The sequence below is a fragment of the Denticeps clupeoides genome, chromosome 3 (assembly GCF_900700375.1).
Source record: "Denticeps clupeoides chromosome 3, fDenClu1.1, whole genome shotgun sequence".
Taxonomy (NCBI): domain Eukaryota; kingdom Metazoa; phylum Chordata; class Actinopteri; order Clupeiformes; family Denticipitidae; genus Denticeps; species Denticeps clupeoides.
In genome coordinates, this window is record NC_041709.1 from 16,894,783 (window position 1) to 16,908,634 (window position 13,852).

At 43.9% G+C, this 13,852-nt stretch overlaps 1 protein-coding gene across 5 annotated transcripts in view; it reads left to right on the forward strand.

Annotated features, from left to right (window-relative positions):
• Window positions 1-13,852, forward strand: part of ttc28 (tetratricopeptide repeat domain 28) — a 144,549-nt gene that overhangs the window by 122,158 nt on the left and 8,539 nt on the right. For all 5 annotated transcript variants that reach the window (XM_028971084.1, XM_028971083.1, XM_028971085.1 and 2 more), the window contains 8 exons: window positions 455-978; window positions 2,868-2,977; window positions 5,654-5,783; window positions 6,556-6,774; window positions 7,572-7,746; window positions 11,944-12,084; window positions 13,241-13,385; window positions 13,538-13,717. In XM_028971084.1, the coding sequence (XP_028826917.1) occupies window positions 455-978; window positions 2,868-2,977; window positions 5,654-5,783; window positions 6,556-6,774; window positions 7,572-7,746; window positions 11,944-12,084; window positions 13,241-13,385; window positions 13,538-13,717 (1,624 nt within the window). The remainder of the gene's footprint in view (window positions 1-454; window positions 979-2,867; window positions 2,978-5,653; window positions 5,784-6,555; window positions 6,775-7,571; window positions 7,747-11,943; window positions 12,085-13,240; window positions 13,386-13,537; window positions 13,718-13,852) is intronic.

Sequence of the window (13,852 nt, forward strand, 5' to 3'; positions counted from 1 at the left end):
ATTTCTGTGTCTCACACACACACATATTCCTCCTGCATACATAGAGGCAAGAAAATATGATAAATGTGACAGAGCCGAGGGTGTCAGCTGCGGTTGGTGGTTAGGAGGGGGTGGAAAGGGTGGTTGTGAGAAGCGGGGTGGCGGGGAGAGGCAGGGATTCAGCCTGGATCATCCATCAGTCCATGGCGTTCCCGCAGCAGCCCAACAGGAAGGTAAATTACATTGTCAGCAGTGACAATGCAGCAGGGTTCTCCTCGGTGGAGCTCAGAGCCGAGAGTATGGAGTAGACGTGAAAAAAATAAATAAAAAACCCGCCATGGGGCTCGTTACGGTGAAGAATTAAAAGCTGTTTGTTTCATTTACACTACAATGTGGCAGGTCCTTTTCATGGAAGCAAAGTGCTGCTGGCCTGTGTATTGGATTAATTGTGGATCCCTGTGTTTGCTCTTGTCAGGGCGATGGGCAACCTGCAGCAGTCTCTGGTGTGCTTCGAGAAGCGGCTAGTTGTGGCCCACGAACTGGGCGAGTGTGCCGGCATTGCCCAGGCCTACGGGGAGCTGGGCAGCCTTCACTGCCAACTGGGCAACTATGAGCAGGCCATCTCCTGTCTGGAGCGGCAGCTCGGCATCGCCCGCGACACCCAAGACCGACTGCTGGAGGGCGAGGCCAGCTGCGGCCTCGGCACAGTTTACCAGCTGATGGCCGAGCACGACATGGCCCTGCAGTTCCACCAGCTGGACTTGCAGATTGCAGAGGAGATGGGCAGCGCCAGCTGTCAGGGCCGCGCATACGGCAACCTTGGCCTCACCTACGAGTCACTGGGCAACTATGAGAGGGCGGTGGTTTACCAGGAGCAGCACCTGAGCATTGCAGCACAGACCAATGACCTGGTTGCCAAAACACTGGCCTATAGCAGCCTGGGCCGCACCCACCACGCCCTGCAGAACTACTCACAGGCTGTCATGTACCTGCAAGAAGGTAGGTTATTATATGATCTTTTATATTATAAATGTATCTATATAACGCACAATGTCAACATTTTCAACACTACTGGTTATGAAATAAATCTCCCAATCGATGCATCAAGACGCAGACATGAACGATTCTGTTTCGATTCACTGCAGAACATAATCAATTATATTGTAATGACTTTGCTTTGTGAATTTTTGGCAGCGGCATAAAAATTCCAGGTAAAAAGTAGTGACTGGCTGAGTACAGCGCCGCTCCGGGTAGGAGGACAAATTGAATGCCCTCTGAATGCCAAATGCGTTTTTGCTGAGCTTTGTAGCTGCATTCGATTGCCGTTTCACTGTTTAACATTCGTCTGGATTTCGGTAGAAATTGACGTCAAGAAAATGTTGCATGCAGCGTTTTTTTAATGCCGACCGAACACTGGTGCCAAATGCCCGTGCGGATGCTTTGAATTCCTCCCGAGTGAATTCACTGTTATGCCGTAAAAATGTGATAAAATGCCCCCTAATGTCAGCCAAGAGATCCGTATGAGCTCTGGGGCACCAAATAATTCCATAATCACCCCGATCCCAGCTCCTGACAATTACCTCCCCGAGCCTCCACCCCACACACCGAGCGAGCAGGTGGAGGAGGGAGAAAGGCCAACTCCTATCAGATAGATGGGGTCTTGTCACAACGCCGGCTTACCAAAGGCCACCGTGTCCCTCTCCCAGACAGCCAATTAGTTCTGAGTGGCCTTGCCACGGTTGGGTGGGGAGGAGTTTCATTCTCCTCTCACCTTCACCCAAAGCCATGCTCTCCTGAATACATGTTAGATTAACACACACTTTCTAAAAAAGGGAGTTAAGGTTTTGTTGTATTTTTTATCTCATCCTTGTAGCGCTATTGGCAGCAAATTAGCTTGTAGCCATAACTGTGATGGTGAATGTATGTCTGCTCTGGCATGTAGAATGCCGGTTCATGACCTTTTATCTAGTCACACATGCCTTTTCTTACTTGTAATTGGATCTGTAGAAGTCATAATAATGATGAGAATGCAGACCCTGCTGGCAAATATCTTCAAAACTCGTGACAGGAATTGTCTCAGCATCACTGCAGTTCATCTCCTCCCAAGTTTTAATTAGCCAGAGGCAGAGGAGCCACCGTGGCGTGGCGAGGCGAGGATGATAACGCTGCGTTCACTGAAAAGATCACTAGTGAGAGTCTCTTTTAATGAGTCCCAAATATTGTCATGTCCTGATGGAGATTTTAAAATCAGTACAAAAAGGGGCATGGAAAGATTGGTCCAAAGGAAGAGCGGGAAGAATCACATTCCTGCGAAGACAGGGAGCCTGGTCTTTGTATGAGCTAGACACATATTCATCTTTTCAATAAAACGTTGGCCATCAACATTTTTGCACATTTACATCCAGTCATTCATCTAATTCTTGAATAGTAGAACAACTGTTCACTATTAATATAGTGACTATTAATTTATATATATATATATATATACACACACACACACACACACACACACACTCTAACATTTTTAGTGTATATATATTTTTGCTTAATCACATCTTCCAGAAGTCTAAGTCTACTCCAGACGGCCTTTCTAAAAGCATTGTATTTTATCATCTGGTTTTGGGAGGCCTGAGGAAAGGTTAATGCAAATCGTAACCTTGTTTCGCCACTGTTGCTACCCTGAAGTGATGTAGGATTATGTGTGTTTCCCAGGGGTTCAGTGGTAGCAGCAATATAGTTCAAATTGTGCCGTTAACCTATGGCTTTATTGCTGACTTCATTGATCACTCGGCTTCTAGCACCCCCAGTTTGTGCTGGGCGCACTCTGATGATTGTCTTTCTTTAATTGCCTTCGGTTTTGGGTTTTATCTCTTTTATTTTTTCGGCAGGTTTACGTCTGGCGGAGCAGCTTAGCCGGCGTGAGGACGAGGCCAAGATCCGTCACCGGCTGGGACTGTCACTCTGGGCCAGCGGGAACCTTGAGGAAGCCCAGCACCAGGTAGGTCTCATCTTACCCAAACACTCATTCAGCACACTCTGGACTAATCCCACAGGCTGTTGTTGTGTCTGATGTTGATTACCGTCTGACAACTGCTTGTGTAACAGACTGTGGAGATCGCTGAAGAGCAGCAGGACAGCTTTTGTTCTCCTGTCAGTCTGAGCTCTCAGGGAGGCGTGTGTGATAGAGCTCACAAAAGACTCCTGAGATTTGATTGTTTCGTTGAATTTTGCCATAAAGCCTTTCTTCTGAAATGGCATTGTGACTGGCTGAGAAAAATATAGTTTTTTTGAGCTGCAAAAGCCCATTCCTTGAATAATGCTGCTTAAGAGCAGTAGGGTCAGAGATGAAAATTACTCATCATGGAGGCTAAACCCAACGTTTCTCATGTTATAAAGTTTTATAATGTTGCAACAGTCATAAATAAACATCGAAAGGGAAATCACAATGATTTCAATAACCGTTGCTTTTACCTCACAGTGTACTGTATTATTGCTTAATTATTGCATTAATGAAACTTAGGCTGATCGGTTTTGCTCGAAACATTCCCAGCATTCAATATTTTCCAATTTTAAGGGGAGAATAATCTGCGATATGTGGAAAACAAGTGCTGTAAGAGCTTTTAATGGAATGCTGGATGAGTTAAAACTGGTTGGCTGTAACGTCGAGTGAGCTAGAATAGCCATGGTGTGACACCAGTATTTTTAACTCTGCCTGTAATTAGCAGAGTGACTTTATAAGGCACGTGTTTTTTTTACCGCTGTAGTAAATAGACTAGCGCATGAGTCTGTTTGCTATGAGGCAGGGGAGGGGGGTGTCTCGAGCTCCAACTCCATATATCCTCTAATTGACTCTGCACTGTCATTCCAGACAGGCCTCAGACATCAGCAAACATTCCCCATCCTGTCTGGGAATGCAGATGCCCACCACGGTCCCACTCATCTTGTTTTTTTTCTCGGTTTCATCTCTTGCTATATTCCGTGATTATTTTCCATGTAATTCTCTTCCATGTAATAGCTCTTTGGTTCCAGATATTGGCTCCTAGTGTTTAGGGGCACAGGTGTGTGTGTGTGTGTGTGTGTGTGTTTGTGTGAATGCAGCCTTTTTTCATCATGTTATTTCTTCGGTGGAAAACTCTCTGATCTCTGTAGAGTCTGAGAGTGTTCCCTGAGGACAAAGCCGAAATTGGACTTGGCTCTGTGATAAAAGTTATTATTCTTCCAGTTTTTCTGTTACGTCACAGGGGCCGGAGTGTGTTCGTGGGCACTGAACTGGGGCACTAACTTTAAATTAAAGGATATTCATTATCAACAATAGGTGTTTATGACAAGTTTGTGCATTTGTGCATCAGCACTACTTCATAAGTGAATATGTACAAGGTGACGAGCCAGGTCTGCTTTGGTAAGTGTGTGTGTGTGTGTGTGTGTGTGTGTGCACTGCTGATGCATTCCAGGTTTAATTGATTGCAGGCTGGCCTTGGCAGATGCTGACGAAAGGCCCTCAGCTCTCCGGTGCAGCATTCCATTGCTGCAGCTAATTTACACACACACACACACACACACACACACATACAGACAAACACAGCAAGGCACTACTCCCACACTGCCAGACAGACACCTCAGTCATCTCTGCAACACGAGACACAGCTTGATCACTAAAGTCGCTCAGAAATAGGCGGCGCTAATTGAGTCAAATGAAATTATGTTTCCGTCAGACCCGCTGATCAGAAGGCATCTGATCATCTGACAGATGCCTCATGTGATGCAAATGTCCCATGTTATGAGGGACTAATGAGACTCCCATTCCTGAGACAACACAAGTGTTAATGGGGTCGAATCTGATTAAATATATTTCAGGCAGTAAAAATGAGCGACTGTGTATAATGAAGTTGTGTGGTCAGTCTTATTTTAGCCAACATATTTGAGGGGGTATTTATAGTACAGAACGGGGCAAACAGCAGACTTTCAACTGTGGCTTTTAGCCAAGTGCTGCTGCTATTTTGAGGATCCCTGCCGCCACCTACTGGCTAAAATTTACAACCGCAGGTCTTGCAATTCAGGCTTGAACACTGAGCTTTAATGTTAATTTTTTTTATCTGATCCCCCTTATTAGAGATAGATTAGACCTTTATTAACTGTGAGTTAACTGCTTAGTGGTTAGTAATTGGCAGTGGTGGCCTAGCGGTTAAGGAAGCGGCCCCAACCAGCATAATGTTGCTGAATCCCGGGCCGCCAAGGTGCCACTGAGGTGTCACTGAGCAAAGCACCGTCCCCACACTCTGCTCCCCAAGCACCTGTCATGGCCGCCCACTGCTCTCCAAGGGTGATGGTTAAAAGCAGAGGACACATTTCATTGTGTCACCGTGTGCTGTGCTGTAGTGTATCACAAGGACAATCACTTCACTTTCATTTTGTGCAATCTATACATCATTTTTTTACCTGTTACTGATACATTTTCTGATTTTGGAATGCCAGACTACTTCCTGACCACATAATTATTATTGGCTGGATTCAGAGATCTTGGAGATAATGTTTTTCTGAAGGAAACTGTGTCCTGCTAGTCGATGTCATTTTTAAAAACATTTTTCTGGAAATATTTTCCTATGGACTGCTGCGTCAGTCCATCCTGCACTGTAATACATAATGAATGAATCTGCATTTTAATTCTCTCCTGCAGCTCTATCGGGCATCAGCGCTATTTGAGACGATCCGTCACGAGGCCCAGCACAGCACAGACTACAAGCTCTCCCTGTTCGACCTGCAGACTTCATCCTACCAGGCACTCCAGAGGGTCCTTGTCAGCCTGGGTATGCAGGCCGCTTTAACACGATAATAATAATGCTGTTTATTTTCCAAAGGAGTATAATAATGCTACCTGTATCCCTGGGTTACTGCATAACTGTTGACTGACCTAATTCCCCATCTGTAATCAGCCACTTTCTAATCAGCTTCCCATGAATTATACAGATCAGAGCTGCCCATGCTGAGACCACGAGGCTTCCCAGCTCTGCCTGAGCAAACAACATTTTTACAGACTATGTACATACTTTAATCAGCTCGTTAAAACAGCAGTTTAAATAAGTCACTTCATTGATCTTCATTGATTTTCTGACCCCAGTACATTATACCACATACACACACATACATTAATGCATAAAGTGTGCCTTCAGACAGCATTCAGGCTTCTTCAGTTCTCTTTTTCTTATGTTAATCTTCCAAATCTAATGCAAGTTTCTTTTTTATCGTCATGCCGTGTGTAGATAATTCAGGAAAAATCTATTATATGAAAAATCTATTAGCAGCAGATGTTCGATATTATCTGTATTTTGGTGAAACTACCCAGACATTTGTTTGTGTCATTTTTTTCTGTCACCAAGATGTTTTTATAAACAATATTTAAAGTGGGAGGAGCCCACATTAAATAAAGTGATTGACAGCTTCTTCCTTTTTCCAAATTCTGGACATCCCCCCTCCTTGCAATATGTCACATGTGCATTTGTCCCATATCCTCCCTCCTCTTTCTCTTTGGGGGCATCAGCGGACCTGTAATAAATAACATGGGTTTCTTTGTTTATGCAGGCCACCATGATGAAGCATTGGCGGTGGCAGAGCGGGGTAGGACCCGGGCCTTCGCTGACCTGCTTGTAGAGAGGCAGACGGGCCAGCAGGACAGTGACCCCTACACGCCCGTCACAGTCGAGCACATCCTCGACACAGTGAACAACCAGCGCGCCCTAGTGCTGTACTTCTCCATGGCTGCTGGGTACCTCTACAGCTGGCTGTTAGCACCCGGCTCTGGTAATGTCCCTTCTCTTGTCTTTTATTTACCCTCATACCATGATTGGCATGGTGGCTATGTGCCATGTCTTTGATGTGTTTTTAAAAATACCTGCAGAACATTTTTTGCCATTGTTTCAGTTTGGGTAAGTTTAGTCATTTCATTATGTCACATGTTTTACCTGTAGTCACAAAATGCACGAAAGTGAAACTGCTATGTAGGTTACATGCAGCACATTGTTGCCAGATACCGGATTGTTTCAGACCAGAATTGTCTAAACGTCTAACCTGCTGAAACTATCTGATACGTATTAAACTACCACCACGACTTACTGTAACATACTTAATTTAGAAACTAGATCTAAAATACTTATTCCTTTTCCTGAAATATTATATTCAGCATCTGGCAATACTGACAAGGAGCCAAAGGTGTAAATCAGCTGAATAATACCAATATAGCTTTGCTCCTAATGAATCATTGCAGCGCAAGGACTTCGAGCCCAGATTGTAACTGACACTGGTCAGTTGTTATGGTTACCCATTGGATGTGCTATTCTTGAGCTGGCCGCCCTTTTTTTTTTAATGGAGGAGCCTCTTTCTGCTACTTATTATTATGTATGTATTGCTGTATTATTATGCATAAATTAATCATTTAAATATTGTATTGATGAACACATTTGCAATGGACCTCTTAGAGAGATGTAAAAGACACACACAAAGCTAGTGCACTGAAAAATGTATTTGGCACGCAGCTCTCTCTCCTTAAAATTCTAATTATCTTTCCCACATCTAATTATTCCTTTCCCACGTCTGCACAGGGATCCTCAAGTTCCATGAGGTGTATCTCGGAGAGGGTGTGTCTGAGGGTGGGGCAGCTGAGTTTCATGAAGGCTGTGGGACTCTGCAGGCTGGAGTTGGAACTGGAGGTTCCTCACTGGAACAGCTCATATCAAGCGCAAGGGAAGCGCTGGGGGTCGACTCCTACTACAGCAGGTAGACTCGTCGTCTCTTGCTGTACCCACATTGCACATATCCCTGACCAGGCACAGTTAACCAGTGATGGATAGGGGGGTATCAAATACATGTATACAAATTATATTTACTTTGTTACTGTCCACCACTTCAGTCAACTCTCCACTACAATAAGATTGCATTTTAACTACAATAGGAATTAATGGTCAGGATGGGCATAATTTCACCACAAGGCATGTGTCTCCACTTTTTTCAAAATGGTTATGGAAGGAAATGTGGATTTTTTTGTTTGTTGAATCTTTGGAGTGCAGCATTATTGTTGTTTTTTTAGCTTTACATGTGGGTCAGCATTCATCTGAATAGTTTTGTGCAACCAAGTGGGAATTGAAATATCCGCTGGTCCAACAAAATCAGTAAAAAAAAAAAAAAAAAAAAAGAATAAAAATATTTTTTTATTTCATCGACGGGCTGTGAGGTCCTTTTTCCTGGTTGGTGTCACTTCCAGGTTGGATGTAAAAAATGTGACTTCACAAAACTGAAATGTTTTTTGAATGTTTGAATTTACTTTTGAAATGCAATTCTAATTGGTACCAATATACCTGTATAAATATGTGCTCAGTAACCTTCACTCTTTCAGGTCTAGTATTGAGGAAAACAGTGATATCCTTTGAGGTCACTGCTCACTCTTCTTTTCCCACACTTTCTGTATCTGCAACTCTGTGAAAGGCTTGGCCCTCACTTGACTCACAAAGCCCACGGCTCTCTGTATTGATCTAAGCCTCATTTCACATTCCCGGCTCCCAAACAAAGTTCCCTCCATGAAAGGCTTGGCTGTGTCATCCCTGCCGAGCCTCTCGGGAGTGGGGACACTCCAAGGTTGCCTTGTTTCAGACTGCCTGACTTCAGCCAATCTTGGCGGCTCAGCCCACAGACCTGCCATTTCTCTCTGCAGTTGAGGGCTAATCCCCAATTCATCAAAGGCGAAGGCTGACACTGGGAACGGTTGCTAGATCGACGGACGCCGCTTGTCAGCAGCAACACTTTTTATTATGTCATGGTCAAATGTTCCAGATTTGTGGAAATGTCAGTGCTGGCTGGATGGATCAGTATGTTTGGCTTTCTTGGTATTAATTTGTTTTGGCTACATTATCCCTAACCAGATGCAATGGTCATGGATTCCCGTGTAAGAGTCTTACTTTCAGCCAGCGTGGCAGCCTTTTTGAGTACATCGACTTGGACTGGCTTTTTAACTTGGACACTTATCTCTGAAATGCAAATGAGAAGCCAGTTTGATTGATATGCTTAATGTCTGCAAGTCTGATCTAGGAACTGAAAAAAAAAGAGAAAATAATCTTTGCAGCAGTGAGCATTGGACTGGGTGTTGGTCAATCCCTCTAGGATTTTGTGGAATTCTTTGGAGAGTATTGAAGCCTAAAATCCCTGACTTCATGGCAGCTGTTCCAAAAATATTTAATTCCTTGTTGTCACATTTGGCATGAGTAACTGTACGTAAACGATCGGGCATAAGACAACAATGGAGTCAACTGCAACTATGATAAATGCCAATGTCATGACTTTTAGCAAATTGACTCTCTTCATGTCTGCTATTGTAGAGTGTGCTCCAGCAGCGAGACTGAGAGCGAAGCTGGAGACCTGCTGGACCAGCAGTTCGAGGAGCTCAACAACAAACTCAACTCAGTTTGGTGTTTATTGGCATGACATTGCCAATTAGGGGCAGTGGTGGCCTAGCGGTTAAGGAAGCGGCCCCGTAATCAGAAGGTTGCCGGTTCAAATCCCAATCTGCCAAGGTGCCACTGAGGTGCCACTGTGCAAAGCACCATCCCCACATACTGCGCCCCGGGCACCTGCCATGGCTGCCCACTGTTCACTCAGGGTGATGGGTTAAATGCAGAGGACAAATTTCACTGTGTGCACCGTGTGCTGTGCTGCTGTGTATCACATGTGACAATCACTTCACTTTGACTTTGACATGCATAATGCAAAATCCTGCAGGGTCCGGTTAGTCGCTGCTTGGTCAGGTCACGCATTAAGCCACTGTCTTACTACTGCTACCACATTTTACCCTCTGCTCCAACCTGTGACTAGTGAATGGAGGTTGTTCTGGATGAAAGCATTAGCCGCAAAGGCAACAAGTCAAAGAAAAGAAACATAAAACGTAAGCAGTGAAAACAGAATCTAAACTGAGGCACAGCCTTGTGAGGGATGAGCCACTTCTGATTCCATCTTTTCAACACGACAATTCCATAGCACACAAAGTCGAAAGAGCCTGGAAAAGAGGTGTTTTCTTTTGAATCTTGAGAGGAATTAAATCCATGAAATCATGTTTCCTGTTCTGGGTTGTCTCATTGAGTTAAATGATTGAGTTAAATGGTGTGAAGATTAGATGTGTCAGAGGTGTCCTGTGGATTTACAATTCCAGTCAAAAGTTTGGACACATCTATTCATTTGTTGTTTATTACAAAACCACAAAAAAAACACAATCCCAGGAAGGGATGCACTGATTTGGCTTTCTCAGTTCTGATACCTGGCACGGCTGGGGACACAGCTGGGGGCCCTGTTATGAAGACCTGTCGGGCAGCAGACCAACGGTGCGACATTTATGTGGACCCTGTTACTTACCTTATGTCTGTTTTCAGTTCCTGGCAATCGGGTTCAGTTCCTGGCAAACTCTTGCGGGTTTGATTTTGCTTGTTCCTTTGCTCTTTCCCCAGTTTTGGACCTCGTGCCATTTTCTTTGTCTTAATAAATCATTGTTCCCAGTATGTTCCATTTCTGCGCTTCCTTCCCCCATCAGCCCACGGACGTGATGATACCAATATCTGTTATAGGGGATATCGGGTACCAATGGGTCACCAGTATTTAATGAATAAACTGTCTTATTGTGGGGAGGAGACTATTATTCTGTAATGTTTAAGGAAACATGAGACCTAAATATTCAATTAAATAATGTTTTTGTCCTTGAAAGACAATATTACAAATACGTATTAAATACACAATATTTAAATAACAACTATTTGTTCACCAGCGTATTAAGTCCAAATTGACTTACAGTGCAAAGTGCAAAAATGTCACGAATTAAAATGTACTATGTAAATCACAAACTAGAGCATGTGGGATTCTCATCAGAGAGAGCAATGGTGACCTGTTGCTCTGACTGCTCACCTAAAAGCATTAAGTAAGCATGGTTAGGGCATCTCAGTGCACCAACTTCACGATAACAACACATAATAACTATACCTCATTACTTCAGTTAACAAACTGAAAAGTTGGTCTGTAGGTTTACATGCTGTTTCAACAATGCCATCAAAACTCCCCAAAACACAGCAAATTGAATTGGTACATCCCTAATCCCAAACAAGGTGTTACAGCTTTTGCTGTGATGGCAGCATTTCACACTCTAGACTTCTTTCTTCGCTCGTGTTAATGAACATCTCATGGAACAGCTTTTGATTATGATAATAGTGAACAAAACAGTCAGGAAGGTAAGTGGCTGACAAAAGTGAGGGCCACCATGCACCCTCACAACTCCTCTGTTGACTGTACCTAAATACCCATGGCAGCCAAAGAGGCAGTGCTTTACATGTATTGCTTGATTTAGATGATTTAAAGCACTTTTCTCAACTCTTAAAGGTCCCCTGATATACATTTTTTTGCTTTTATATAGGTTGTAGTGTTCCCATAATACTGTATCTGAAGTCTCTTTCCAGAATTCAGTCATGATGCAGAATCAAAACCACTTTTAGCCAGTCACACAATGAGATTTCCCCAGGACGGGCCGTTTCTGGGTGTGTAGCTTTAAATGCTGACAAGGACCAGAGCGGCCTATAGCAGTGAGGGAGCATTTGCAGAAACTACATCATCAACACCATCCACCAACCACAATGTTTGGTGCCCACGGGCCATTGTGTAACCTTTCCCCTTATGAGGACATAAGGGAAAAAATGACGTTCTGTGAACGGCGAAGCAGAAAGACCAAAGCACACTTTACACCATTTCTAGTCGCTGCGGGACCACAGACAGGCTAGGGGAACTCGTATTAATGTTAAATAATCTCACAGAGTGAAATTTTCCTGATAGGGAAATGACTAAATTATGAGACTTACCTAACTGAGGCAAACCACCAGTCAACTGCAACTATGATAAATGCCAATGTCATGACTTTTAGCAAATTGACTCTCTTCATGTCTGCTATTGTAGAGTGTGCTCCAGCAGCGAGACTGAGAGTGAAGCTGGAGACCTGCTGGACCAGCAGTTCGAGGAGCTCAACAACAAACTCAACTCAGTGACTGATCCCACAGGCTTCCTGCGAATGGTGTCCAGGAACAACCTCTTCAACAGGTTGGAACTATGGCGATATGTTTTGACCACTCCAGCAGAACTGTGAATTCAGTTCTATTGTTGTCTTATGCCCGATCGTTTACGTACAGTTACTCATGCCAAATGTGACAACAAGGATGCAAAATGATATTTTTTTCTGAAATCCTTATGTAGAGGTGTAGTTCATATGTCAGGAAGTGCTTCACCACTAAGTAATAATTAGCTTGTACGTCTGTGGAATTGGATTTTTTTAGAAAATGATAAAAGAGTAAAAGCGGTGGCAGAGACTGCAGAGGACTTGGGGGAAATGTTAGCATTCGGCACCTCTGCTTCTTCCTGATTAGCCTGGAGAGAGCTCTGAGAAAAGGTCCCTACAGGCAGGGCTTCTCGATGGTGGTGGGAGCAAGAGACTCTTTTAATGAGAGGGACTTTTCACAGGCAGTCAGACCCGAGCAGCTGATTAAGGACTCTCACAGCTGGTGAAGGGTCATAGGTCATTATCTACACAATTTGTAATGGGAGTATAAATAGTGCATGTCAATATCAAATATTTTTCTTGGCTTAATGGGTGCTGCCTGTGACCCATTCAATTCAGACCTGATTCAATTTCTTATTTATTAGCCAGGTTTGACCACTGATGTTCCCACTGAGGTTCATGTCCCTCACACATTTAGGGTTATTTGTCAGCAATCTGATGGAAAGTAGAAAAGCAGAAGGTGCTAATATTACATTTACGGGTATATTTTGATTGTGAAACAAACTCCTTAACTATGGGTGTGTTTTGGGCCAATACATGTAATGACTCACCTTTCAAAGGCAGGGGTGCAAAATTACAGGGAGTCCAATTCCTATTGTGATTTATCTGACAGTTCAAATCAGTTTTCAGTCGAGGAAACAGACCTGCTTGTACACAAAGGGAAAATGCACAAGCACATCATGTACAGGAGCACCACTGTTCTACCCAATTATAGCACCAAGCCGTAGACAGTATTTATGTAAATAATATAAATAAAATATTCTATATACCTGTCAGGTGTCTAAGTACATACATAAGGCACTTTGCTTATGTATGTAGCAATTTTCCAGACAATCTTTAGAAACACATCACCATCTAGTGGATGCTGCACAGTACTGAAGTTAAAGCCGAGTGGGTTGAGGCACACTGTCCTTTTTCCAGGAGCTGCCAAAGCATGACGAGCCTGTTCAGCAACACGGTGTCCCCGGTGAAGGAGAGCAGCTCCTCCCTGCCTCGTCGCAGCAGCGCCCTGAGCAAGCCCCCGCTGCGCGCCCTCTATGACCTGCTTGTTGCACCTATGGAGGGGGTAGGGCCTCTCCCACATGTCGAACTGTGGATCTGTTTTTGTATAATGTGTGCCTTAAGCACTTATGTTGAAACAGGGATTGTCAGGCCCATCTGTTGTTTATTTTAAGTCGATAAAAGAAGCTCTGTTTTTTTTTTGTTTTTTTCTTTCAGGGTCTGATGCACTCTAGTGGACTGGTAGGGAGGCACAGGCAGTTGGTCTTGGTCCTGGAAGGGGAGCTGTATCTCATCCCCTTTGCTCTGCTGAAGGGCAGCTCCTCCAACGAGTATTTGTATGAGCGTTTCAGCCTCATTGCTGTCCCATCCATCGGCAGCCTGGGGGCTTCTGCCAAGGTGTGTAAATGCACGCACAAAAGATGCGTCATCTGAATCAAACACCCTTTACTGTCCATCTCCATCTATTATGTAGGAATTGTCTCTACCACAATTTGTCAATGTTACAGCCTTATTATAAAATAAATGCATTTT